Source organism: Amblyomma americanum, chromosome 1 (genome assembly GCF_052857255.1).
Source record: "Amblyomma americanum isolate KBUSLIRL-KWMA chromosome 1, ASM5285725v1, whole genome shotgun sequence".
In the NCBI taxonomy this organism is placed as follows: domain Eukaryota; kingdom Metazoa; phylum Arthropoda; class Arachnida; order Ixodida; family Ixodidae; genus Amblyomma; species Amblyomma americanum.
The window spans coordinates 454557553-454582397 of NC_135497.1; the positions used below are offsets into that span (position 1 = coordinate 454557553).

Here is a 24845-nt window from a genome sequence, read left to right on the forward strand (position 1 = left end):
GCTGCTTATTTGGAATATAGGGAATATAAGGGTTGGCACCATTCTGTGGCAGAAGATCACAATAAGAGTCAATTCTGGCCACTGGTCAGTGCTGTTCAAATACAAAAATTTATGCATCACGTGGATGCAAATAATTGTTGCTGCCATATGATCACAATTTTACAGAAAGAGTGAAAAATTAACAGATAATGGTTCACTGCTGCAGGTAAAATGTAGATGGCAAAGGTAACAAAGACAACCATATTATAACACAAATAGACAGAAAATAAGAACGTGCCCAATTCATGGACATTAGCTTGGCAAACGATTTCCACATGCCTATATTGCAAAAAAGAGACATGTATAATAACGAAATCTTATACCAGACTTGTCTGGTGTGTGCTGTTGTGCACATCCAGGTGTGTTAATGTGCTGTGATGTGCACGCCAAGGTGGGTTGGTGTGGTCTAGTGTGCATACCAGACTAAAGGGCACATCAGAGGGCTTGCGTGTGGTAATGTGCACATCAGAGAGATGGTGTGTTCTGGAGGATGTAGCACTACCCACAGAAGCCAATTTATTCGCTCTGTTTGGATCATGAGCAGCTCAGCATAATTGTATGATAGATATGAAACACTTTATTCCCACCAGAAAATAATAATTTTATTGCATCAAAATAATTATATGTCTAATATAATTATATGTATAATTACATAGTCTCTGTAGGAAATCTGACGATTGAAAATGACGCGCCAATGGAACTTCGATTGCCATTGAGGAGCTGATTGTGGTCGCTTGAAGGCACTGAGGCGCGAAGATGTAACAGTTCGCAGTAATTATTTGCCGTGACACGCGCAACGCTAATAGGGACGTGCCAACGCCTAACGTGCTTCTCAACGCCGTTCCAATCCAGCGTGCTGGCTGCCAGGTCACATGGCCGGATGGAGCAACTCCTCCCTTTTTGACATCCGGGCATCCCGGTGTGATATCCGGCTAGGCCTTACCGTGGTCCGTGCTTCTGTTGTGCGGGGTGCTGTTTGTGTCTTTGATTTCAAAATTGTTGCTTCAAACTTAAGTCTGGGTTTCCTGCTTATCGTAGCTTGCGCCGCTTGTCAGCGATGCATGTAGCCGTTCGCGTACTTTGTCAAAAAGCCACCACGCCGAGAAGCATGGAGCCGTTTCATCTTGACAATACGTTCGACTTCAACCGTGGAAGTTGCTGCAGATTTTTTTTGCCGCGAAGCAAGAGAAGAAAGCGGTTACTGCAGCCGTCGAGTCTTCGTTTCCAGGTGAGGCCCATAGTGTGGCACAGGAATGCGCGCAATTTGCGACCGCGAAAATATACGAGCGAGCAAAAAGGCGAGTCCGGTAGGGTTTTGTGTGATGGGTACATATCACGAAACCCCACCGCTCTGTCCTGTTCGTTTCCCTTCGGCATAGCGCGTGGTTCATTGGTTCTTTCCGCGGCCGCAAAGCACATTCCACATCGAATCATCAACATGCTGGTCTGTCAGTGTCTGCAATGTATGCGTTGCGACGCGAACGCCGTGGTGTGTGCATAGATGCGCTTGATAAATACCAGCTGCGCGTAGGAGTCCTTAACTAATGTAAATATGGCAACTGGATATCACCCTGCCAGACGCTGGCCCAGCGAACATGTGTGATTACGTTTCGGGCTTTCGTTTAGGTGGTTGCCCGACTTCCTGTTCATTATACGACGTGCGACGTGATTGTGCGCTGCCTGCACGCGTGCTTTTTGACGCCACTATCGGCCCGTTGCGGACTGCTGATAGCGTGCGCCGCTCGGTCTGTTTAGCGTTGTGTTATTCGCTACGCGTATGTGTGTCTTTATTGTGATTTGATGCGGCGTCTTAAGGTTAAAGCACACCTCTACGAGACGATTACGCCAGCTGTCAAGCTCAGGGTGCGAGGGTCGTGACGCGTCAAGGCATGCTAGCGACTCAGTGAATTGAGCGACGCGTCGCAGCGATATCCCAACAAGGAAGGTGGCTGCTCGATCACAAGTGTAACATTGGTAACGCTGCCTGGAGCTGTAAAGTGCTTTTAGTTGCTGGAGGCCGTGAATAAAAATCACTGCTAAATGTTGACGAAGAAGTAGCCCTAGAAAAGGAGCGCTGTGTAGTCCTTTCAAATTAAGTTGTTTTGAATAACCGAAGTAGTGCAGAGCTTATCATAAAATCTAGTGTGAGCACGTGGCGTTATGTATTCAAAGTTTGGCTGTTTAAACATATTCTTGTGGTTGTGTGAAATGGCAGTAATACAAATAATCACCAGGAAGTACCAGGCATTGCGGATGCAAGAATACACAGCTCGAAATTGTGATGGTATTTAGGTGAAGTGCCTGCTGTTCAGTATGAAGAGGTCTGAAAAGAGCTTCAACGAAGAGGATGTTCCACTGTCCAGATTTGGGGCTGTTCTTTTCTGTGCCCGTTCAGCGTACATTGCAAAGCACAAGTATGTATTGAGTTTTCCTATTTTTTTTAACCTCTCTTTTGAGATCAGTGTGTTGCAATGTCTGCTGCTTTGAACATGGCATGTATGTGCGTTCCCGTATTTAAAATAACATGTGTGTCTCTTCTCAATAGGCCATCATCAGACAGTGTCACTTTCATGTTCTTGATGACGCAGGGCTGAAATTCATGAGAAAAGGAGCGCGAAAACAAGACGACGCTCGAAGCCAGAACACAGAGCACGATCCCTTCGTCCGTCATCTTGTTTTCGCGCTCCTTTTACCATGGATCGATACCGACTGGCCCTTGTCGCTTAAATTCAGAGGTGTCACGGCTGGCCTCAGAACCCCTACCAATACTTACGGGGAATTTGAGCCCCCCGTAACAGAATGTAGGGAGTGTATGAATCTGAAGACAGCAACCAATTTTCCTTTTTCTGTTAGTAGTCAGTCATTTCTAAAGTTTTGCGAAGATTATTAGCAAGAATTATTAACACGTTTTCTTAAAGCCGAGATGTAGAAAAAATGAAAACTTGACAGCACAGCTCAAAGGGTGCAAGAAAAAGGGAAACCCGCACCCTGACACCCCGAGTGAGTCCACGGCTTTCCGCTCAGCTCCAAGGCTACACAGCAACAACGAGCACACCGGCATAGCCTCAGCACAGCCACTTTCTCTCTCTCTCCCCAGCTGTTCTCGAGTCACTAGAGACCCCCTTCAACGCAGCCAGGCTTCAAAAAATACCAATATGAAGTAATGGACTACAGGGCAGCATTATAAGGCGATATTACAGCATGAGGACAACGCTTTTATCCTTTTTCTCTCATACCTATCTCACTTGGTACTCCTGAAACGACTATAGCAGAAGGATAACCATGTCTTCATTCTGCTGTAATGCCGATTTCTCATGGCACTCCTCACAGACTGCTCCGGCAAAGGCTGGCTTATTTAACTTGGTCAAAAAATTACGGTGTTATTATTACAACTTTGAGTGCGCCTCAAAAATGAGACATTAAATGAACTTTTATTCTTCCTCCTGCTCTCTCTGCTGACACCTTCTCTTGTAAGCTTCTCTACTGCGGCCTCTCACTGTAGTTACGATATCTTTACTGCCTCAAAATCTGAGTGCAAAATAAGCACCGTCTACTTCAAACTACTTCACAATCAGTTCAATTATAGCCTCTGCAGAGAAAAGCTAAAAGTGCTTAATGAAAAAAGATGAATGCTCACCACAAAAGGTTTTTGGTGATTTTTGGTGTTTTTTTTTGCCATTTGACTTGCTTGGTGATGACACTGTGCAAGTTCAGTGACTATACTTGCTAAAATACACTTATAAGAATTTTGGAGCTTGTAGTGATCGGTTTGACTCAGCCTTTCTGCATGCTACCTGATGTCACAGTTAAACAAAGCTTAAAAGAAACATATCAGATATTGATGCATGCTGTACTCTCAGCTGTTTACACTATGAATTTGCCAAAATTTCTGGCTTATATTCCACATATTTAAAAATATAAAAGACCAAAAAAGGAAAGCAAACCGGAAAAAGGCACGCATAATATGACCCCTTTTTTCATGCTCTTAGCAGCAGTGTGTGTATTGAGAAACTGCGCAGTAGTAAAGAGCATTCAACTTTGCTTCCAAAATGCACACCTTTATGGAAACATCAAGTCGCAGGGGACTTGCGCCAAGCTTTACAGTCTAGTCTTGCTTGGCTCTGCATGTTGAAGTGACTAAGCGCATCATGTATTGTTCTGAATGCCACTGCATTAATTTACTTCAACCGTGTATTGAACTGTGCTGTCAGGGAAGAGATAAAAGAGGGAAGGATAGAAGAAAGGAAGAAAGAAGGGCTGTAGTGGAGCGCTCCGGAATAATTTCGACCACATGGGGATCTTTAATGTGCACTGATCTCGCACAGCACACGGGTGCAATTGCATTTTACTTCAAACGAAACGCAGCCGCCAGGGTCGGATACGGGACTGAGTACTCCGGCTAAGTAGACGAGCACCTTAACAATTGAGCCACCACGGCGGTTTTTTTATATAAATATAATTGGTTTTGGGGGAAAGGAAATGACGCAGTATCTGTCTCATATATCGTTGGACACCTGAACCGCGCCGTAAGGGAAGGGTAAAGGAGGGAGTGAAAGAGAGAAAGGAAGAGAGAGGTGCCGTAGTGGAGGGCTCCGGAATAATTTCGACCACCTGGGGATCTTTAACGTGCACTGACATCGCACAGCACACAGGCGCCTTAGCGTTTTTCCTCCATAAAAACTCAGGCGCTTCGGTCGGGTTCGAACCCGGGAACTTTGGATCAGTAGTCGAGCGCCCTAACCCCTGAGCCACCGCGGCAGGGCACGCGGTTTTTTTTTCCTAAATTGGTTCTGAGTTCATGTCATGACACGCTTTTGGCGTTCATTTTTTTCTTGTCTTACGCCTTTAAATGGGAGCTCAGTGCTACTACTGTCTCATTTCATTTGTGCGTTGTTGTTCTTGGCCTAATTTTACCTCTGAAGGTGCTCGTAAATTTGTTTTTCCATTTTGCTACATAATCTCTGGATGCAAGTTCGGCTTTTGTGATGTCCAGTTTATCACGTTTGACTCGATATTGGATAATTTTTATTTAGGGCCATGTTTATATTCCGCCGCCTTGCGAAAGCTGTTCTTCCTAAGAAGACGGTTACGTTTAGCCCCTCAAAATACCAAGCTTTTTTGCATACTCTACCCTTGTAAGACTGATTTTACAATACACAAGCACTCTTTGGTTCCCAAATCAATCACTAACGTCACTTGGCTTGAGAGAGTGCAACGAAAAGCTGTAACGTTCATTCATAACAAATACAAACCCTCCGACTCACTTACCGATATTGCTACTTCATCTGGCCTTTCATCACTATCACCTAGGACAAAATAATCTCCCCTGAAGTTTTTATACCCAATTATTACACAACAGCTGTAGTGTAAATGTGTCTAAATATGCATCCTTCTGACAATCGTTGCAATCCCGGCACAAGCATGCGCATACGCTGACTGAATAATCAAGTCAAACCAACATTCTCAAGCATTCCTTCTTTCCTTTAGTCATCAGCGAATGAAATTACCTCAATCCAATGATTACTAGTGCGTACTCACTCTCACTATCTTCCTTCACTTCAAGATCAGAAAAATCAGTAAATTGGATATAGTCCTACATTATACCAGATGACTGCGCAGCCATTACTTCCTGCTATTCCTTGATACACGCATTCAACATGATAATCAGGCCTGCAATAGAATACATCTCAGTGATCTGGAACCCTCATTATACCTATCTTATTAACGTGTTGGAATCTGTGCAAAACAAGGATGCTCGATTCATACTTTCCCGTTACTCTTGGTATCAAAGTGTAACAGCACTGAAAATATCGCTCCATCTCTCGTCTCTGGTCATACGCAGAAATTTCAGCAGTTTATCTTTTTTCCAAACTCTCTACCACAGCAACACACCATTTGCAAGTTCACATCTCCCGGCACCGCACATATCGGCTTGTGTCGATCATATGTTATGTTGTTCAAGCGGCGGTAATCCACGCAGAATCGAAGTGCGCCGTCTTTCTTTCTCACTAGAACAACCGGTGCCGCATTCAAGACAAGTATTACTGGCCCCGACTGTCTGCCGATGTCGCACACTATGTGAAAACATGCCGAGATTGTCAGCGACGAAAGACTCCTCCCACACGACCAGCAGGATTTCTGAACCCCATTGAACCTCCCTCAAGACCCTTTCAGCAGATTGGCATGGACTTGCTTGGCCCTTTTCCAACGTCAACATCTGGAAATAAGTGGATCATCATAGCGACCGACTACCTGACCCGCTACGCCGAGGCGAAAGCCCTACCGAACGGAACAGCAGCAGAAGTGGCCAAATTTTTCGTGGAGTGCATTCTTCTTCGACACGGCGCCCCCGATGTGCTCATCACGGACAGAGGAACAGCATTTACGGCGGAACTCACGCAAGCCATCCTGCGCTACAGCCAAACCAGCCACCGGAGGACAACTGCATACCATCCGCAGACCAACGGACTGACCGAGCGCCTGAACAAAACCATCGCCGATATGCTCGCTATGTATGTCGATGCCGAACATAAAACCTGGGATGTCATCCTGCCTTACGTCGTCTTCGCCTACAACACCGCAGTGCAGGAGACCCCCCAGATGACGCCTTTTAGGCTCGTCCATGGCAGGGATGCCACGACCACGCTAGACGCCATGCTGCCCAACGTTACAGAAGAAGAGAACGTCGACGTTGCCGCCTACCTTCAACGCGCAGAAGAAGCTCGAAGGCTTGCCCGATTACGGATCAAAGATCAGCAGCGGTCCGACGCCAGACGCTACAACCTACGAAGACGCAACGCGGAATACAAGCCAGGAGACCAAGTCTGGGTGTGGACGCCCATTCGCCGCCGTGGATTGAGTGAAAAGCTTTTGCGCCGCTATTTCGGCCCGTACAAGGTTCTTCGTCGGCTGGGTGAACTGGATTATGAAGTCATCCCTGACGCAATGACTGCATCCCAGCGACGCCGCGTACGACCAGAAGTTGTCCATGTAGTCCGTCTGAAGCCGTATTATGCGCGCTAAAGGCCGCTGCATTTCCATGCTCTATTTTCGCAAGATCCGTTTTTTTTCCCTTACTAGTCGCATTACTTGTTTTGATGCATCGGGTCGATGCTTCTTTGAGAGGGGAGTAATGCCGCGAATATTTGCAGTGTTTATTCGTTTTTCAAATCTGCCGCGACACCACCTTATCGCTTTGTTTGCGACGCAAGACGCGACTAGATTTATCTCGATTGATCGCAGCCAGGCAAAGCTGATTCTACGTTGTTCCGGAATGTTCTAGTAACTTTGCGCCCTTTATCTCGAATGTTCGCTATCAGCTTTAAATTGAGCACGGCCGACAGCGGCGGGCATTCTGTTCGACGACCGCCGAGCACGCTTGTCGCTTCGCCGCCGCCGAGTGATTCAGTCCATTTTGGGTGCAAGTCAGCCCAATAAACAGTTCTTTTAGAAGATCCTTTCGTCCGTATTCATCGCTGCTTCGACTGCCGTCACCACTACGTGACAATATTTTCTCTCGGACAGAACTACACAAATACTCACCTTTGGTACTAGCTATTGAAGAGTAGAATTCGCTTCCTACTAGCACTGCGGCTATCGTTGGATCATCATCATTTCGAACAGCTCTTTGGTCATACAGATAAAATTCCAATGTAAAATGATGTGCGCTTTTTTTCGTTTGCTTGAGCGTGTTCGTGTCGGCCGTAACGTTCCATGAAATGTTAGCTGCCATGTTTTGTAACTTCTGAAGGTGCGATTTTTGTTTTCTTTTGTGGAATTTGCTACATGTGCATTTTTTCAGTACGTGTTCCTAGCCATCCCCCCCCCCCCCCCCCTCCTATTAACTTGTGCCTTGCTTCTTAACTTGGTTATTTCTGTCTTCAGCCCGTTTATATGCTTATGCTGTGTTCTATATAAGTGTCAAGTTTTCTTTGATGAACCCCCCCCCCCCCCCCCCCCGTATGTAATGCCCGCATTGGGCCATTAGGGTATTGAAATAAATAAATAAATAAAAATATTTTGTTTTTACGGATGGTTGCGTGGACCATTGTGACCCGTTACCTTATTTTTCTAGCATGCTTAGTAGAAAGAATGACGGCTTCTCTACTTGTTTTCTTTTTTGCTGCTGTTCTGAATTTTTAAGGTACTTTTTGGTAACCTGCCTACTAATAGTTATACATTTATTTTCAAAATTCTTTTTCTGTTGATCCGCAGGAAGCAATTTCTTATTATTGTTTTGAACTTTGTATTGTACAGACAACCTCCTACGGTCTCGTATTGATACTAGAAATATTTTAAATAAATAAAACAATTATCCTGTCTCTTATATGACACAACCCCAAAGCACGAGCATGTTTCAATAGGTAGCCGCTTCTGTGTGGTGACTGTAAAACAAGGCCTTCTATGAAACTTCGTTCACTTCTCTTTGCTGTCTTGCGAATTCTTTTGTTACAAATATGTAACATGCTTTGTCTTTGCAAGTTTTTATTGATAATGGTGTGCTGGTTGACAAATCGGTGCTCGACTCGTTCAATCATTCGAACAGCGGGCCTGGGAAATATCCCGATGCAATTCTCTGCCATATGTTTTCCCCTGAAAAACTGCAGGGCAGCTCTCTCTTCGCGCTGCATAACACACGTACACTCCCTAAAAGCGAGGCTCTAGACCAAGAGAAGGTCTGGGCAGTGATTGGTGTCTTTTCAGACATATCTTTAATTAAGCAGCCATCTAAAATATTTTTACAAATCCAAACTGCTCATTTAGAACTTTGGAACACTGATTGCTGAGAGTAAAAAAATTCAATATCTTAGGTTGAAAGCACTTGAGATTTTTTTGCAAACATAACAGGAATGCAAACTAGAGGAGTACGGATAGTACTTTTTTATTTGAACATGCGTAGTGTAACCTGGCCTACTGAGTTGAATATGAATAGAATATTTGTGCCAATATTTGCTACATTTCCAAATAATCGTACAAAACGGAATAATTTTGTGATAGTGGCGGCGCTGCAGTACGATGCTAACTTACGGAGTTGACGCTATAGCTGTTAAATTACGCAACACTTATCTTGACTAAGGGGCCGCAACACGAATTCATTATGTTAACTCTGTGAACGTCAAGGTATGCATGTACAGAAATTATTTTCTTAGTGGTAACGATAGTGAATAAACTAAAGCTAGAGCTAAGGGCATGAGAGGGGCGAAAACATATATAAGCCATGGCCTCCATGGCGTCTAAACTTGCCGAAGTCTTGCTGTGTTTTCGCGTTTTAGAGGCCATGTATGAGCATTATGAATGCTGCCGCATGAATGGACCATGTCGTGGCACTGGGCACTTCATGGCGCAGATATTGACCATCACAGGATGGTGCGCAGCATCAGTGTGTGCCCTGTTCTTTGAAAGAACAGTCATCGAGGAAATATACCATGCCCAGCCTTGTTTGAACATTATGCCAATTGTTTGATAATTGTTCGAAAGTTCATAACCAGTTCGATTTGGTTCGAATAATTTCTAAAATACACTATTTGACTCCTTCAAAATTTTCTCATAGGTCCACCGCAACGGCTCAGTGGTTCTGGTGCTTGGCTGCTGACCCGAAAGACGCGGGCTCGATTCTGGCTATGGTGGTCTAAATTTGATGGAGCCAAAATTCTAGAGGCCCGTGTACTGTGTGATGTCAGTGCACGTTAAAGAACCCCGGGAGGTCGAAATTTTCCGATCATTTCACTGTGGCGTCTCTCATAGCCTGAGTTGCTTTGGAACATTGAACTCCGTGAACCAAACCAAATCAAACGATTTTCTAGAATTCGCGCACACCTAACACAAAGCATATAGCAAGACCCCACTAAATGATATGTGACCGCTGCGGTGGCTAAGTGGTTATGGCGCTAGGCTGCTGGCCCGAAAGATGCTGGTTCGATCCTGGCTGCAGCGTTAGAATTTCGATGGAGGCAAAATTCTAAACGTCCGTGCACATGTACTGTGCGATGTCAGTGCACATTAAAGAACTCCAGGTGGTTGAAATTTCCAGATTTTTCATTGCGGCGTCTCTCACAGCCTGTCTAACTTTGGGAAGTTAAACCCTCATAAACCGTAAACCAAATGGTATGTAAAAAAGAAGAGAATAGGAAAGACTGACAAATGTCATGCATGTTGAAACAAAGCAGCTGCTGAATGTCTTGAAATTGCAGATTGCATGCACGCATAGAAAAATACTGCTCCCAATATTGTGGCACATATCAGTTAAAGGGAGTATGCAATAAATTAATTGATATTACGTAAAGCAGACGAGAGATAGGCATTTCATAACTCGTCACCACAACGCAAGGATTTTTAAGCTAGCATCAATAACAACGAAGATATAGACGACTAAAAATTACGCTCCTCCTCTCCCCCCTCAACTCGTACGCACGAGGCAACAGACAAAATTAAAGAAAACAGGTCTGGGACTGGGCCCCGCCTTTGAATACGTCATCAGATGACGTTCGCTTTGCAACTTCCTGTTGTCGCTCCTAGCCCCCCAGGAACAGCGTCGGCGGCGTGGCAGCCTCTCTCCGGTCTCTCTTCGCCTTCCTGGATTGCGGTGCGCGTCGGGTTTCTTTGCTTGTCGTCTGTTGTAGTTGGCAGTAATAAACCCGGACCTCGAAGTGCGACTGCTCGCTCTTATGGCCGTGATGGGCATCGAGCCCTATGCGTGCCCACGAAGAGCCGTGCGAGTGCCTCCGGAACTCCCGACAGAAGGAGGCGGCAGAGGAAAATTGAAACCATATGCGTGAAGGCAATGCCCTGGCCCGCGCTTGCCCGAGAGGGTCGCGTGGCGGCACGAGCAGACAATTTTCACGGCTACCGGAAGTGTACCGGTGACGTCGTGGATGCCGTGGCTCCAGCGAATGAGGGCGTGTGGTGGCCTGGCGACGTCATGGTACAGTGACGTCTTTCTTCGACGATTTTAGTTCTAAAATCGGTGAATACGAGAACACCAATCGGCCCGCAAATATAAGAAAACACGTTTTTTTAATTTATAATAAATTGCTGGCTCAGTTTCGAAGACCTATGCTTGGTGCGAATGCTCATTAGCATAATTTCTAAACATAGAAAACATTTACAAGCGACTTTGAATTCTTTGCATAGTCCCTTTAAGACTGAATGAGGTAACTTATTTATATCTGCCCTTATTAGCAATAGCTTCATATTGCACAGTTGAGAGAGATATGGCTGGATTCATTATATAATTGCTTAAAGTTTTATGGAGAAATTGAGATTTACTGTAGTGAACATAAGGAAAGCATGAGTCGATTTGGCAAAGGCATAAATGAATGTTGCAGAAATGTGAGATTGATACCACACGTCAAGTGCTTTGGGACAAGATTTTTTTACATGTTCAGCCCCAGTTTACTATATTTTTTATCAGGCTTTACATGCAGGAAGTTTCCGGATGCCAGTGCAAGCCCCATCAAGAATAGCCTGGCGAACTACCTGGCTCGCCTCAATATTGGGCCGGCCGCAGCAATGCCAGGGTGGCCCATGTGAAAAATAGCCCCGTATTCTTCCTGACACACCTTAGTAAATGAAACCCCGTTCTTATGTTTTTCACCGGACCGGGAAAGAAAACGTAACAGCCCGGAAAATGCAGCAGTGGGGAACGTAACAACGGGCTTCTATTGTAATGGGCAGGGAGCAAAATTCACCTGCTGCAAAATATAACTGTTAATTAGTTTTTGTTTAATTTTAATTTTTTTCAGCTCTAGGCAGGCACCTGCGATGTTATGCGAATAAAACAAATTTTAACATTTTTTTTCCTGTACTTCTTGAAGTACATGCGCGTAGTGCTAAAAATAGCATTTGCATATATGGACTTCCAGCAGGATTTATTGCCTATATGTGTGCGTGAACAAAAAGAATACAACTTCTCAACTCAACAACGGTCGAACAGCACCAGCCTAGCACCAGCTCCTCGTGAATAAGTTAGGCCTAGCACCAGCTCCTCGTGAATAAGTGAAAATTTCTTTTCGCAAAGCAAGAATTGAGCCCACCTGGTGAAATTTGGTGGCTACAAAGTCCTTGTGGTGTTAGGGACTCACTCGCTGAAATTTCAAGAGGGGCCGAATTGATACGCCGCAAGAAATGGTGGCACTTGACTGAGCCGATACGGCATGCGTCCGCTCGCGTTCTAGTTAGGCCTGTTCCTCCCCGATGGACTGAGTGTCCGTGCTGCCGAAAGGCACTCTCGGATAGCCTGCTTTAAGCTTCCGGCGTTTCGTGATGTCGTTGACGGGATCTGGCTACGTTGTTCCTATTGTTGCCAAGTTCTTCGATCCTCTTGATGGGAGACAACCGGCGTCTTCCTGTGTTCCTCTCCGCTCCTACTAACACCCGGCTCCCTTCCGTCGCTTCCATCGACGCATCGCCAACGACGCGTCGCACTACATCGACCCGCGTTAGCCCGATCTGCAAGGTATCCCCGCTTCAATTGGGGTCCTCTACATCTGGTGAACTCTTTCACTTATACTGTAGTGTTGTACGCGTGTTGAGTGTGTGTTTTCCTTGTTTTCGTTTCCGTGTCTTATTAGTCCATTTCCTTTAAAGTATAAATACGCCTTTTTTGTTTCGTTTGATTTCTTTGTTCTCTCTTTCGAACCTGCACGCGATAGCGTTCCCCTTCGGATAGTCGGGGACGCGCTACCAATTCGCGGCACATGGGGTTCATCGTAGTCGAATTACGGTGGACATCGATCTTTGAGCAAATTGGACAAGGTCAAAGCCTGGATATGACGTCACTGGCGTTGTTGTGAGCTCCGGTTGGCGATGTAATAGACGGAGAGGATATCGACCGGGAGTTTGAGTCTTTAAAGGCTTTCGCCTTAAGATGCCATTTTTGTGCGAACAAGCCTGTTGCCTTTTATTTACTATCGGCGATTTGCGGCTGTAGCGGCCGCCTTCTGCACCTTCTATCACAGCAAAGCTGTGCGTTGCGCAAAAATACTTTCTTCTTTAAATGCGCATCCGGCCTTTACGATGCAGTAAAAATATCTGAGCTATTGTTTCTATTTGTTGAAGTCCAGTGGGTAAATAAAGCAGGTTTGATATTACTCTCTGCAGTGGAATTAGACGCGAAACTAAGCATGTGGCTAAATTTTTCTTCTGTCGTATTGATCGCGTTCCATTTCTCGGCAAAGAGCAATAGCGCCACTGGACGTTTCGCTGCGGCAACCGCAACGCAGTGACATCCTGCCACCGCTCGCAGTCGCAACCGAACCTACTTCTGCTCTCGGCGTTTCGACAAATAAGGTGTGGTCGCTGCGGCAGATTCTGACGCATTCATTATGACACATATTGGGAATAGGGCTCCTGGCGTCGCCTTTTGCGACATGTAGCGTTAGGGCGTGGTTTAAAAAGTGCGTACAGTTGCTCGTAGAAACATAAAACGATGAGCCACTCTCGTCGGCGGTGTTTCGTTTCACGTTTTCTTCACTCCAAAGACCAACCGACATCTTTGCTGGTTCACACACAGCGTTAGTTTTGAACCCACATATCGTAGCTCTTTAATATTGTAGAGGTGTTCATTTTTATTTCAAGCAGCGTAGGGTATGCAATACTGTATTCGAGTAATTAAAATGCAAGATTGATGCCATTTATGTCAATTTTTTGTAGGTTCTGCAAATGCGATTGCGGTTTAAGCCGGGATGATAATGGCGCCGCCCGGGTTGGTGTCTGAAACGTGTTATCGTCAATTCAAAAGCTCGTTAATGTTCAGCGCTGCGTACATGAACGTTTTCATGTACCTTTTGTGCCTGCTTAGCGTTTGGAGGAACTATCTCATGGTGTTAGCATGCCTTATGGCCTCATCCAGTTCTGTTTCGGCCGCGTCAGTGGTTGAAACATGTGAGCGACAACACGGAGGTTTGTAAACTTCAGTTTTGTGTTTGCAAATGCCTCTGTGGCTCGTGTGGACACTGTTTCGACGCTCTCACGCGCAATGAAGCGCCTTGAAGAGTCATGTAGCCGCCAGTGCAAACGACGCAAAGGCAATCTCGCCGCACCGGGTAGCGTTTGCTACATCGTCTGTTTACATTAGTGCAAAGTATGCTCGCATGGGGAGCGCCAGCCCGGCTCCGCAGACGATAAAAATACTCATCGTGTCCAACTTTTTTGCAGGTAAGGACGGTTAAGGAGAGCAGTTGTTATTGGTGTGGGACATTTTCCGCCAGGGTCATCTCATCGCAACACGAAATGTCGGGTCCGTCGTGCGTTACATCGATGAAAATTCTATTTCGCGTGGCAAGTTCCAGCCCGACTGAGCAGAAGATGCCAATTTTCACCGTATGAACTGTTCTGCATGCACAGAAGTTTTGTATTAGTGTTGTTCCTTGTGTGAGTGCAATACCTTTATCAAGTGGGGGGGGGGGGGGGTATAAAGAATGCGTTTTGCCAAAAGCCCAGTAAAATTATGTGGTGATTTTCAGCTAAGCTTGCAGGCGATCACTTGACATCAATCAAAGGCTCCATGCCTTCGTGGGCAATTACCTCTCACATTAATCAGCAGCAAGAAAAAAATCTACTTAACTTTCTGGAGAGCAATCCCCATCGTGCAACGGGAGGCGATTTGGGCCCTTATTTTACGGCAGCCCAAAGGAATCGGTTGTGGTGCAGGGTGACCGACTTCTTAAATGAAAAAAGCCAGCCTGCTAGGTCAGCCAAGGAATGGCGCCATTGATATACTGAGTATGTCAGCCGCGCGAGGCTGATGTTGCCTCGTTTACGACTCGAATGGGTAAGTGCTGTTACAAGTTTAACCGCGCTGTGATGCCGCCAGTCTTTTCAAATGCTTGTGGTGATGCTTATCTCAGGGGTACCGGCGGTGGCAGTTTGGCGGGGCCCCGGGACCGGCTTCTGGCCATTATTGGCCGATCTGTTGCGCCGACGAGGCCGTCACCCTTTATGGAAGCAGTAAGCGAGCGAGGTAAGAATAAGTTTCAGGTTGTATTTGGCAAAGAATTGATCACAGTGGTGATTACGTGCAATAAGCAGCAGGTGTGAGTAAAAAGAAAAAAATGTGATTTTAGTGCGACAGTCGGAAGTCATGTAGTCATCGTACACTGTGTACAAATTTTAAGTATAAGCATATTTTGCAGCGTTGAATGTATGCACCTGAAAACCTACATCAGAGATCAAAATCCCAAGTTAGCAGTTAGCGTCAGTGCCTGGTTTTTCTGGGGAAAGCAATGAAGCAATCAGGTCTTCCAAAGTGGGCAGATTGGTAAATACCTTGTAAACAGAGAGCCCACAAAAGGAGTGGTGAAACGTGAGAAACAATGCTTCAAAAGTAAGGGAAACAAATGTGGCAGCACACTGCACCAACGAAAAGGCCATTTATTTGCTACATGCATGGTATGTTGGCTACAAATAACGAAGGAAGAATTGGAAGCAAAAGAAAACTAAGCTATCACATAACAAAGAAAAGGACATGAAAGGGGATGGAAGAATGTAATAAGTACAAGTATGCTACAACCATTATGACAGAAAAACATACACGAGGTGGGACCACAGCCTGAAAGCATACATTGATTGTGCTTGGCTCCGATAGTCAAATAACATAAAATTAATCCTTTGTGAGAGCACAAAGATGAGAGGAATGTGAGGCTGCAAAAAAAATTAACCACCAAATACAACACAAAGACAGAGTGGGGTCCTTTGACATAAGCCGGATGTCTCCTGTCGTCACATTTTTAGCACGATAATAGCACCTAATATGAACCGAATGGTGGCAACAGCTAATTTCATTGGTAACTTAACGGTGGCTGTTTTGCTTCCTTTGCTGTTGACAGTGTAACGGTGGCATGCCTGAAGCTGCTGGTAGTGCGTGTGCCCCATCTGCGGCGGGCGCAGGCGCTTGTGCAGCCTTAGACAAAATTGTTGTCGGGTGCTTAATGATGCAAAGGAGTTAGCTTCTCCGCAATACATGAATACTTTTCAACTATGTTTATGGTATATGGGTGTTTATCGTCCCAAAACGACTCAGTCTATGACGTACACCATAGTGAAGGGCTCCGAAAATTTCGACCACCTGGGGTTCTTTAACGTGCACTGACATCGCACAGTACACAGACCTCTAGAATTTACCCTCCATCGAAATTCGACTGCCGCGGCCGGGATCGCACCCACGTGTTTCGGGGCAGCAGCTGAGCGCCATAACCACTCAGCCACCACGGCCGCTCTTCAATAATGTCATTGCGTTTGGCGAATAATTGCACGAGTGTCTAAGGGAAAACAAACGCGCAACTCTAGGTACTTATTGAGTAACTTTAGAATTTCGAGGAGTGCGAAGGGCGAGTTCAGCCCCCCAAGGAAAGATTTTGCGCAGCTGCATGTATAGCACGGCCAATGAGGTAACACGTTGCCGTTGCTATCGTGGCCGTGCTTGCCTAGCCGAATTTTCCGTATGGCCGTAGTTAACGTAATACCGTACTTACGATACGACGCTACTGAACTCCCTAATTTTTGCCAATACAGGCAGTGAGTTGTTTTCTTGTGTAGGGGTTGAATTCAAAAAACAGGACAGCAGGAACAAGACCGCAGGAGGCACGAGGTCTGCTGAATCGAATCCTATCAACGGCAGCCTCTGGTTTCAATGAAGGCGAAATATAAAACATACACATGGGCTGTGCGATGCGAGTGCAGAGCGTATACAGCGTCAATGAGGGTGTTAGACGCCAGCTTATACCAGCGGTGCTCCTACCTCTGGAAGCTGATGACAGCGCATGGTCTCCTATTCACGAGTAGAATGTCAAAACTTGGCAGCAATACTTTTGGTTCTTTGTTCTGGAAGCGGAGCAACAAGACAGACATCTGCAGGTCTCTATTCCGCCCACCTTTGCCAAGACGCTGGTGTTTCTCAGAGCATCACAGACATCTTGTATACTGTATAATCTTCCTCAGCGCCGCAGTGCGGAACATCTGAGCTTTCGAGCCATTCTGCGGTATGTAATTTTCTCGGTATAAATCCGCAATTGTTCGGCGGCTGGAACTAAGTTTTTGTCCATGGCGTCTCAGGCTGTCAAAAACTCATATGCAGCATCCCATACAGTGTCAGCACGCGATGCCGCTACCTCAATACTAGGTCAACACTGCGAGACCAGAGACTCTAACTGCAGCGTATATGGAGGAGATCTGTTGCCGCGTGCTACCCGTAGACCCACGATAACGACTGACAACACATTGAAAGCTGCCACGTGAGGTTGAGCGTGACAAAGAGTAAACAGAGCAGTTGCGATGGACCCTTTAAAAATGTTGGCTCGTCCGGTGTTTCCGAGGGCATAGATTGAAGTGACTATCGATGACAGACGAGGGAACGAATGCCTCAGTTCACTGATGAGGGGCTGTTGATAGTCCTAAGAAAATATTGCGGCTCCGCTAAAATGATAGATAAAAAAAAGGGGCGGAAGACCCGAGCAAAAAAAAAGCAAAAACAAAAACCTTAACGATTCAAGCTTTGTAAAAAAGTAGTAATATGTTGATTTCATATTTTGCTAGAAAAAGAACACCTATAAAAGAAAAAAAAAAATTTAGAAATTTATAATATTACTCGCAGTGGGCTACACGCTTCTCAGTATTTAAGGAGCCTGACAGTAATAGGTAAAAAGTTAACCATTCAATATTCGTTAACCATCCCTCTAGTTATCAAATCCTAGCTGCATTATGCGGTATTACACCGCTCACAATGCTATGGGAAAAAAAAGCGATCTTTATAACTCAAAAAGCCTATTTTTAAAAATTCGGTGAAGACCATAGCTGAAATACCCTGTATTCTTTTGGTGAGATGAGTGCAAATTCCTAAGGGAGGAATTAAGCGCTTGTGCAGACATATCAAATCTAAGCTTTATTTTTCGGAAACGTTCTTTCAGACCTGGACAATAAAATACTTATTCAATGCATGCCCTTTCTCAATGCATGCCTTTCTGTTAAGTTTTGCAATTCGATATGTTTTGTTGAATCTCTTTATTCTGAACACTAGCGAAGATTGATACCCCCTCTTGACGACCGCCTTTTCTCTTTAAAATATATGTTACTGTTCAGAACGACACTCCACTGTATTTTCTTAGCAGAAAGTTTTTTTTCCAGTTCGAGCTCGGTTTGCAGAATTTGCATGGTACTTTTTGACGTTTTTGATTCTTACCCCACCCCATTCATAATGCGTCTAGACAAAATGAGGCTCATTCCAATGCATGAGATACTTAAATGAGTGAAAATTGCGAATATTTGACACTTTGTGAATTTTTGCTGACGCCATGAAATAAATACTTTTCTTCCAAGCTCCAGAATTCAGACAGTTAAAGTCATTTCAAAATTTTTCTTGTTACGAAGTAGAGATAAGAATAATCCCAGTTTTTTTCGGCTGAACGGGTAAAAATGGTGCTTCAATTTTGTTCCCGCAGTCGACACCAGTTATTTTGACGCTCCAGTTTTAATTATGACCAACATCCCCGAGCAGGTCTTTTTGATGTTCGGGTACTAAGGTGGGAATATTCGCCCTGTTTGAAAAATCGGTCAGTACCTTTGTGCTTTGCAAAGCCCAGCAGATATTCTTGAATTGTTACAAGAAAAACTCGAATCTTCAACATTGATATTTATCTCAAGATTCTAGGGAGAGAAGGGAGAGTTCTAAGAAGCATTTGGCAAGCAACACATTATTTTAGCTTTAGTACAGACGTATGTGGTCAGCTGCTCTGGTCTTGGATGTTTCAAATGACGTACGTGCGGTGCTACAGCCACGAGCAGAAACCTATATGCGAGCCAATTCTCGTTCAGTCATTGATTTAAAAGGATATGAGGTGGGGGTATTATTGTGGTCAACAGTGAAGTGGGGTACTTTCAACGACCGTTCTCTATGACCATAAATATTGCCCAGTTCACTCAGGTTGGGTGGTTATGCCCAGAATTTCGTCAGTCAGTAATAGTCTAGAAACCTGTCGATCACCTCTCCTCTTCATTCAATCCTCGGATAAATGAAAAACGTCCAGAAATGAATTCTAACTTCTTGCCAAATTCCACTGTGCGTTCCGTGTTTACGGTGAGCTCAACTAAATTTTAAAAAATCCTTCGCTGTGGCGGAATTAAACTTGCAAAAATGCATATCACCGCAGCGTATTCGTATGGAAGAGGCATTGTTATAACTACAGAGACCTACAAATAAGATAAATTGCAAATTTTTTGCTGCTTCATTGATACGGACTATCAGAAACGCTAACAAGTGTATCCGCTATGAAATCTTGCACGCCTACTGATTGATTTCCCACACATTCTGCAAAGTGCAGTCAGCATGAAGCATGGCAGTGAGATGTAAGTGAAATATGGGCAACTACTGCCTCCTTAACATGCAAAAAGCAGCGACGATTTTAAAGACTTCGTAAGGCCTCTTATAGCTTAAAGCACTGATCCCCACTTCTTTCACAGGAATAACGCCCAGGGATTAGAAAACAAATCGGCAGAGGCACGTAAGGCTGCTTACGTGTGGGAATGCGAAAAGCATTACACTCTCTGGGTGCATTTTTTGCGCGTAATGTTTTTATATGCATTAAAATCATTTTTCCCAAGCTTGTCTGTTTGCTCATTAGTTGCGCACCAGGCCTAAAATGTTCGGACTCTATCGCTGCACAGCGACCAGGTTGGCCGAGGTTTGCATGTCGTGGACGCAAGATATAGATGATTGTTTGCGGTTCGCGAACTGAGTTTGTTTCAGGGGATGAGTTCTTCGGACACCACCCGGAACGCTTTACGAAGAAACGTATGCATCACTGTTTTTACAGCAATGTTTGGGAAGCATAAAGATGAAGGTCCCATGTGTCGTCAATTCGAATCCCTGTCAAAAGCTGACCTGCAACACGTGTAAGCTATACGCAACGAGAAATAGCATGACACTAACCGGAATACTGTACGACATACGGCTGCGTCGCAGTGTTTACTACGAATATCAGCAAAACTGGCGCAAAATGGAAGTCGGCCAGTGCCGGGTATATATAGACGAAGGACCCATATAGGATTGGTCGTAAGTTGCGTTGCTCGGCTTGCTGTGTGTGACACGACATACGGCCGCTTGATGACGTCAGCCTATTTTTCTGCCATCGCAGAGATTTTCTCTATCATCTGCCAGTACACACACACACACAAACACAAGCGCCGGCGGTTTTTCTCTTTATAGGACTAGTAATTGTTTCGAATGAATATGCGTAATTCTTGTTCCCAGTCTAGCCTTATTCGCAGTGTAGACCCTCCGCTGTATTTCAGGACAGTAAATACTCATAACTTGGCTCAATTTGCCGGTGTCTACTTCAACAATGCTGTGAGACAAAACACGAACGCCGACGGAAAGCTTGTTTCCAGCTAGCGTTCGTTTTATCTCTCACAGCGCGGCTAACGTGTGCATCGACTGTGATACCGTTATGCGAAATTCCTTTGCTCAAAGGCAACCGAGGGTCTAGACGACTTCTAGCACCGACGTGTGAACTGAGAAGAAGGCTAAACAGGGAACTCGACAGTCTAATTTCCTCCGTGCAAGCGGGCCTGATGTGGGGCTGGATGGAATGATTGAAAGGGGAAGTCCATGATGCACAACAGTGCTATGAGTCAGGCTTGCGTCTTTCTTTGCGCACAGCGGTGTATAGTCGCGTCTTGCACTCTATCTTGCATGCAACGCTATAGTCGGATACAACTCAAGAACGCAGCGCCTTTAACCCATCAAAGAACCCCCTTCCAGCCAATGCCATCGGTCTATCCTCATGACCCTGCCAGTGGGACAATGCGAGCGGCGGCGCCACAATGGAGAGAGTGGTCTGAACCATATTACCCGACCATCGAGAGAAGGGATTCTCCCCTTTCATCCACCTTTCCCTGATTTGTCACGCTAGCAGGTTCACGAGAATTGGTCGAAGTTTTTGGCTGGAAGATCTCCTTTGACATGAAAAAGTCACTGCGTTCTCAAGATGTATCCGATTATAGGGTAACCCTGGACGCGGCAGCGGCGCTTTGAAGAGAAATGTTATGAACTGACCTGCTCTACTCCGTGTTGTCAGCCGTAATTTCCGTGTATGCTAAGCACACATTAACATTCCCATGTTTCTGAGGTTAGTGTTATTTCGAAATCCGTTACTTAATTTTCGTGTTCAATTTCGTTGGCAATTCTGTATTCAACTTTTCAAATTTTTCTTGCCTAAAAGCACGGTTTTCAAAGATGCGCAGTTTTTCTTTACCGAATTTCTAGCTAGTGGCGAGCGCGCATACCAGAACGAGGAAGCAGAAGTAAGAACCTTCGCTTGCGGCCCGCGCTCGCGCTCGTTTGTCCTGGAAGCTGCCCGGTGCATTCTAAGCCGGCGGCTGCGTTTTTATGGAGGAAAAACGCTAAGGCGCCCGTGTGCTGTGCGATGTCAGTGCACGTTAAAGATCCCCAGGTGGTCGAAATTATTCCGGAGCCCTCCACTACGGCACCTATTCTTCCTTTCTTCTTTCACTCCCTCCTTTATCCCTTCCCTTACGGCGCGGTTCAGGTGTCCAACGATATATGAGGACAGATACTGCGTCATTTCCTTTCCCCCAAAACCAATTATAATTATATAAAAAAACCGCCGTGGTGGCTCAATTGTTAAGGTGCTCGTCTACTTAGCCGGAGTACTCAGTCCCGTATCCGACCCCTGGCGGCTGCGTTTCGTTTGAAGTAAAATGCAATTGCACCCGTGTGCTGTGCGAGATCAGTGCACATTAAAGATCCCCATGTGGTCGAAATTATTCCGGAGCGCTCCACTACAGCCCTTCTTTCTTCCTTTCTTCTATCCTTCCCTCTTCCCATTGAATACTCAAGGAAGTGCCGTCCTTGCCTCTCAAAAGTCCCCCTTCCGCCACCTGGTTGTGCGCGCGTGCACTGGCAAGGAGACTATGGAGTCCACCTTGCGTCGTCAGGCGATGGTGCCACAGTTTCAATGCTGCTGCCGATATGCGAATGGACAGCGCCCCGTTGGACGCCGTCGCCGTCTTTGCGGTAGTCTTGAGAACAGCAGCCCGTCATCCTCATTATACACTGCAGCAGCACACACAGAGCACTCGTCACTGATGGCATCCGAGTACACCCAGTCCAAGACCCAAGCAAGCTGGAAACGCCAGGAGCAGCGCACTTGTGGCAAAGCACGCATCTTGGCCGATCCTTCAACATCCTTGCTGCGATCAGTATGGTAAGGTCGTCCCGAAGGCTTGCATGTCGAGGGCTGGTCGTACACATGTAGAATTATTCGTTAGGTTGCCGCGCAACATACTTCGGGGCTGGTAATGTAGGTTTGATGCCACCATCACTCAGGTGTTACAGACAAAAGCAGTGGCATTCACAGAGCTTTATTCGGAGTGTGTCCGCTTCATTCTAGGCGAATGTAATTTATGAAAGTTCGATTAATATTTATGGCATTTCACTTCTCACAACGGGCAAATAAGCCACAGACTTCGGCGCGCCAACGATGTTCCTTAGAGGAGGGATCTCGATTATTTCATATGGCCTTACCTATTTATCTTCCACTGAGCTAGTCTACAGGGACGCTATTGCATTTGGTTTGACTCGCTGTGTTGTGACCACAGGAAGGCTCGCACCCGCACCTAGTCCTGAGTGTCGGAACTCGAGAACCACAGAGTCATTCGGAGGGTCCTATTGTTCGTAATATTCTTGCAACCTCTATTAATAATTGCGCTGTTCAGTAATGGTGTTTTTTTTTTCAATAGAAGAACACGATTGATACAGTAAAAAGATTGGAGGTGTCGACGAGCGCTTTAAAAACCACATATTTGATTTCTCTCTCGTGGCGGCATGGATACCTCGTTACGTTTCCCAGTATCAATTTCACCAAGTTTCAATGGGCTGTTTTTTTCACTGTTGCGCGCGAAATGAAGAGAAGAGCAAGCAGGAAAGCACAGCAGGCAACGCAAATTCGTTATTTTCTTTCTGGCGATTAGCAGCACTTGCAAAATGAACAGTAACACAATATTTGTGTAAATCAGCTTTGCTAACTCTGAACATTAAGTCACTATTGAGGCAGAGTCGTATTCTTATATTAGTTTCATATGCCAGAACGTTGTTTGTGGGGTACTGTCTCGTGTTGCGTTTTAATTATTTTCTTTGGGCAGTTTGATTAAACTTTTATTTTCTTCAATTATTGCAGCTGCGGGCACAGACTCCTTATCTCGCCTTGTCTGAGGCGGGTCGTCCACGCAGCTGTGCAGATGTTGCCGCCACTGCCAACACAGCTGTCCCCACTGAAGCAACAACAGCTCACACAGCTGGCCTCGTCGCCGCGATGATGTCCCTGGGGCTATTTGGGCGTGCACGGCTGGCTGCTGCTGCATCTTCCAGCTGAGGTGAGGCTTTCGACCAGACAGTGCTCTCAGCGTCCCGTTAGGAAAGGCAGAACGATGTTTCACGTGTTTCGTTCCAAATCTCGCTTATTATCAGGACCAGCGGGCGCTTGCAAATGAAGAATATTGAAAGTCTAATATATATTAGGTGTGAGCTAATAATCGAAATTTCGATGACAAATTTCGATCTTAGTTTTATTTGAATCCGATTCCAACAGTCGGCATTTTACACATTTTGAATACAATCAAGCCCACTTTCAACGGCGGCAGTTATCGCTAATGCTCGCTTATTAGGAAAGAGGGCGGGGCTACCGTCCAAATGCGTATTTGGGGAAGGGCACTGCGTGTCATATACAACGAACAACCGGGGTCGCATCACTCGGTTCTAGAGAACCAGGACTCACCAAGACTTGCCTTCGGAGTCGAAAAACTGCTGTTTCCCACAAGCGCAGCTGCCGAAAAGCGCCCCCCAGCCTCCGACACTCCGGCCTAGGAAGAACGGGGCGATCTAGAAAGCAAAAACTACCGTTTGCACTTAAAGGGGCTGCGAAACACCGCTTGAAGGGGTGCCGGTTACACTTCAGATGGATTCTTTATGTCACACAGATGCTAACTCAAACAGAATTACGAGAATCTATGGATAGGAACGGGAGTTATTCATTGATGAAATTTGAAAATACAAGCAAACAAAATTCTGCCCTTAACTTGATTTTCGCGCAGCTTCCTATTCTCATCTCACTCTCCCAATCACGACTCTTCGTGCGACCAATCAAAACCGCCTATCTGAGCCTATCTTGGTAGCTTGTTCTCTGTAACTCGTTCATGCCAAGGCTGGCTGCGCCGTTTGCATGGTTACAACGATCATGTGAAAGCCCAGTTGACTCAGCGATGCTTCGTCGTCACGTCGACGGCGGAGAATGAAACACTGATCAATGACGATCCCTTACTTATGAATCCGAACTCGAGCGCGAGATACAGCGAGAGTGTGATAACCTGCGCAAGATATCAGACACATTTAGCATATCCCGTACCATTACTGCTTACCGGCAGCCATCGACCGTCGCTCCTAGCGCGCTGGATGGTCACGGCGATAATAATAATAATAATAATAATAATAATAATAATAATAATAATAATAATAATAATAATAATAATAATAATAATAATAATAATAATAATAATAGGTTTTTGGGTAAAGGAAACAGCGCACTATCTGTCTCATATATCTCGTTGGACACCTGAACCGCGCCGTAAGGGAAAGGATAAAGGAGGGAGTGAACGAAGAAAGAGAGAGGTGCCGTAGTGTAGGGCTCCGGAATGATTTCAACCACCTGTGGATCTTTAACGTGCACTGACATCGCACAGCACACGGGCGCCTTAGCGTTTTTCCTCCATAAAAACGCAGCCGCCGGGGTCGGATTCGAACC

The 24845-nt window shown here is 45.5% G+C and overlaps 1 protein-coding gene across 1 annotated transcript; it reads left to right on the plus strand.

Moving 5' to 3' along the window:
• Window positions 1–983: 983 nt before the first annotated feature.
• On the plus strand, window positions 984–23415 carry LOC144104406 (uncharacterized). The gene is made up of 4 exons (XM_077637393.1): window positions 984–1267; window positions 2332–2453; window positions 14886–14998; window positions 23226–23415. Exons 1-4 carry the CDS (start codon window positions 1097–1099, stop codon window positions 23258–23260), a joined length of 441 nt encoding a protein of 146 aa, XP_077493519.1. The 5' UTR covers window positions 984–1096; the 3' UTR covers window positions 23261–23415.
• Window positions 23416–24845: the final 1430 nt, after the last annotated feature.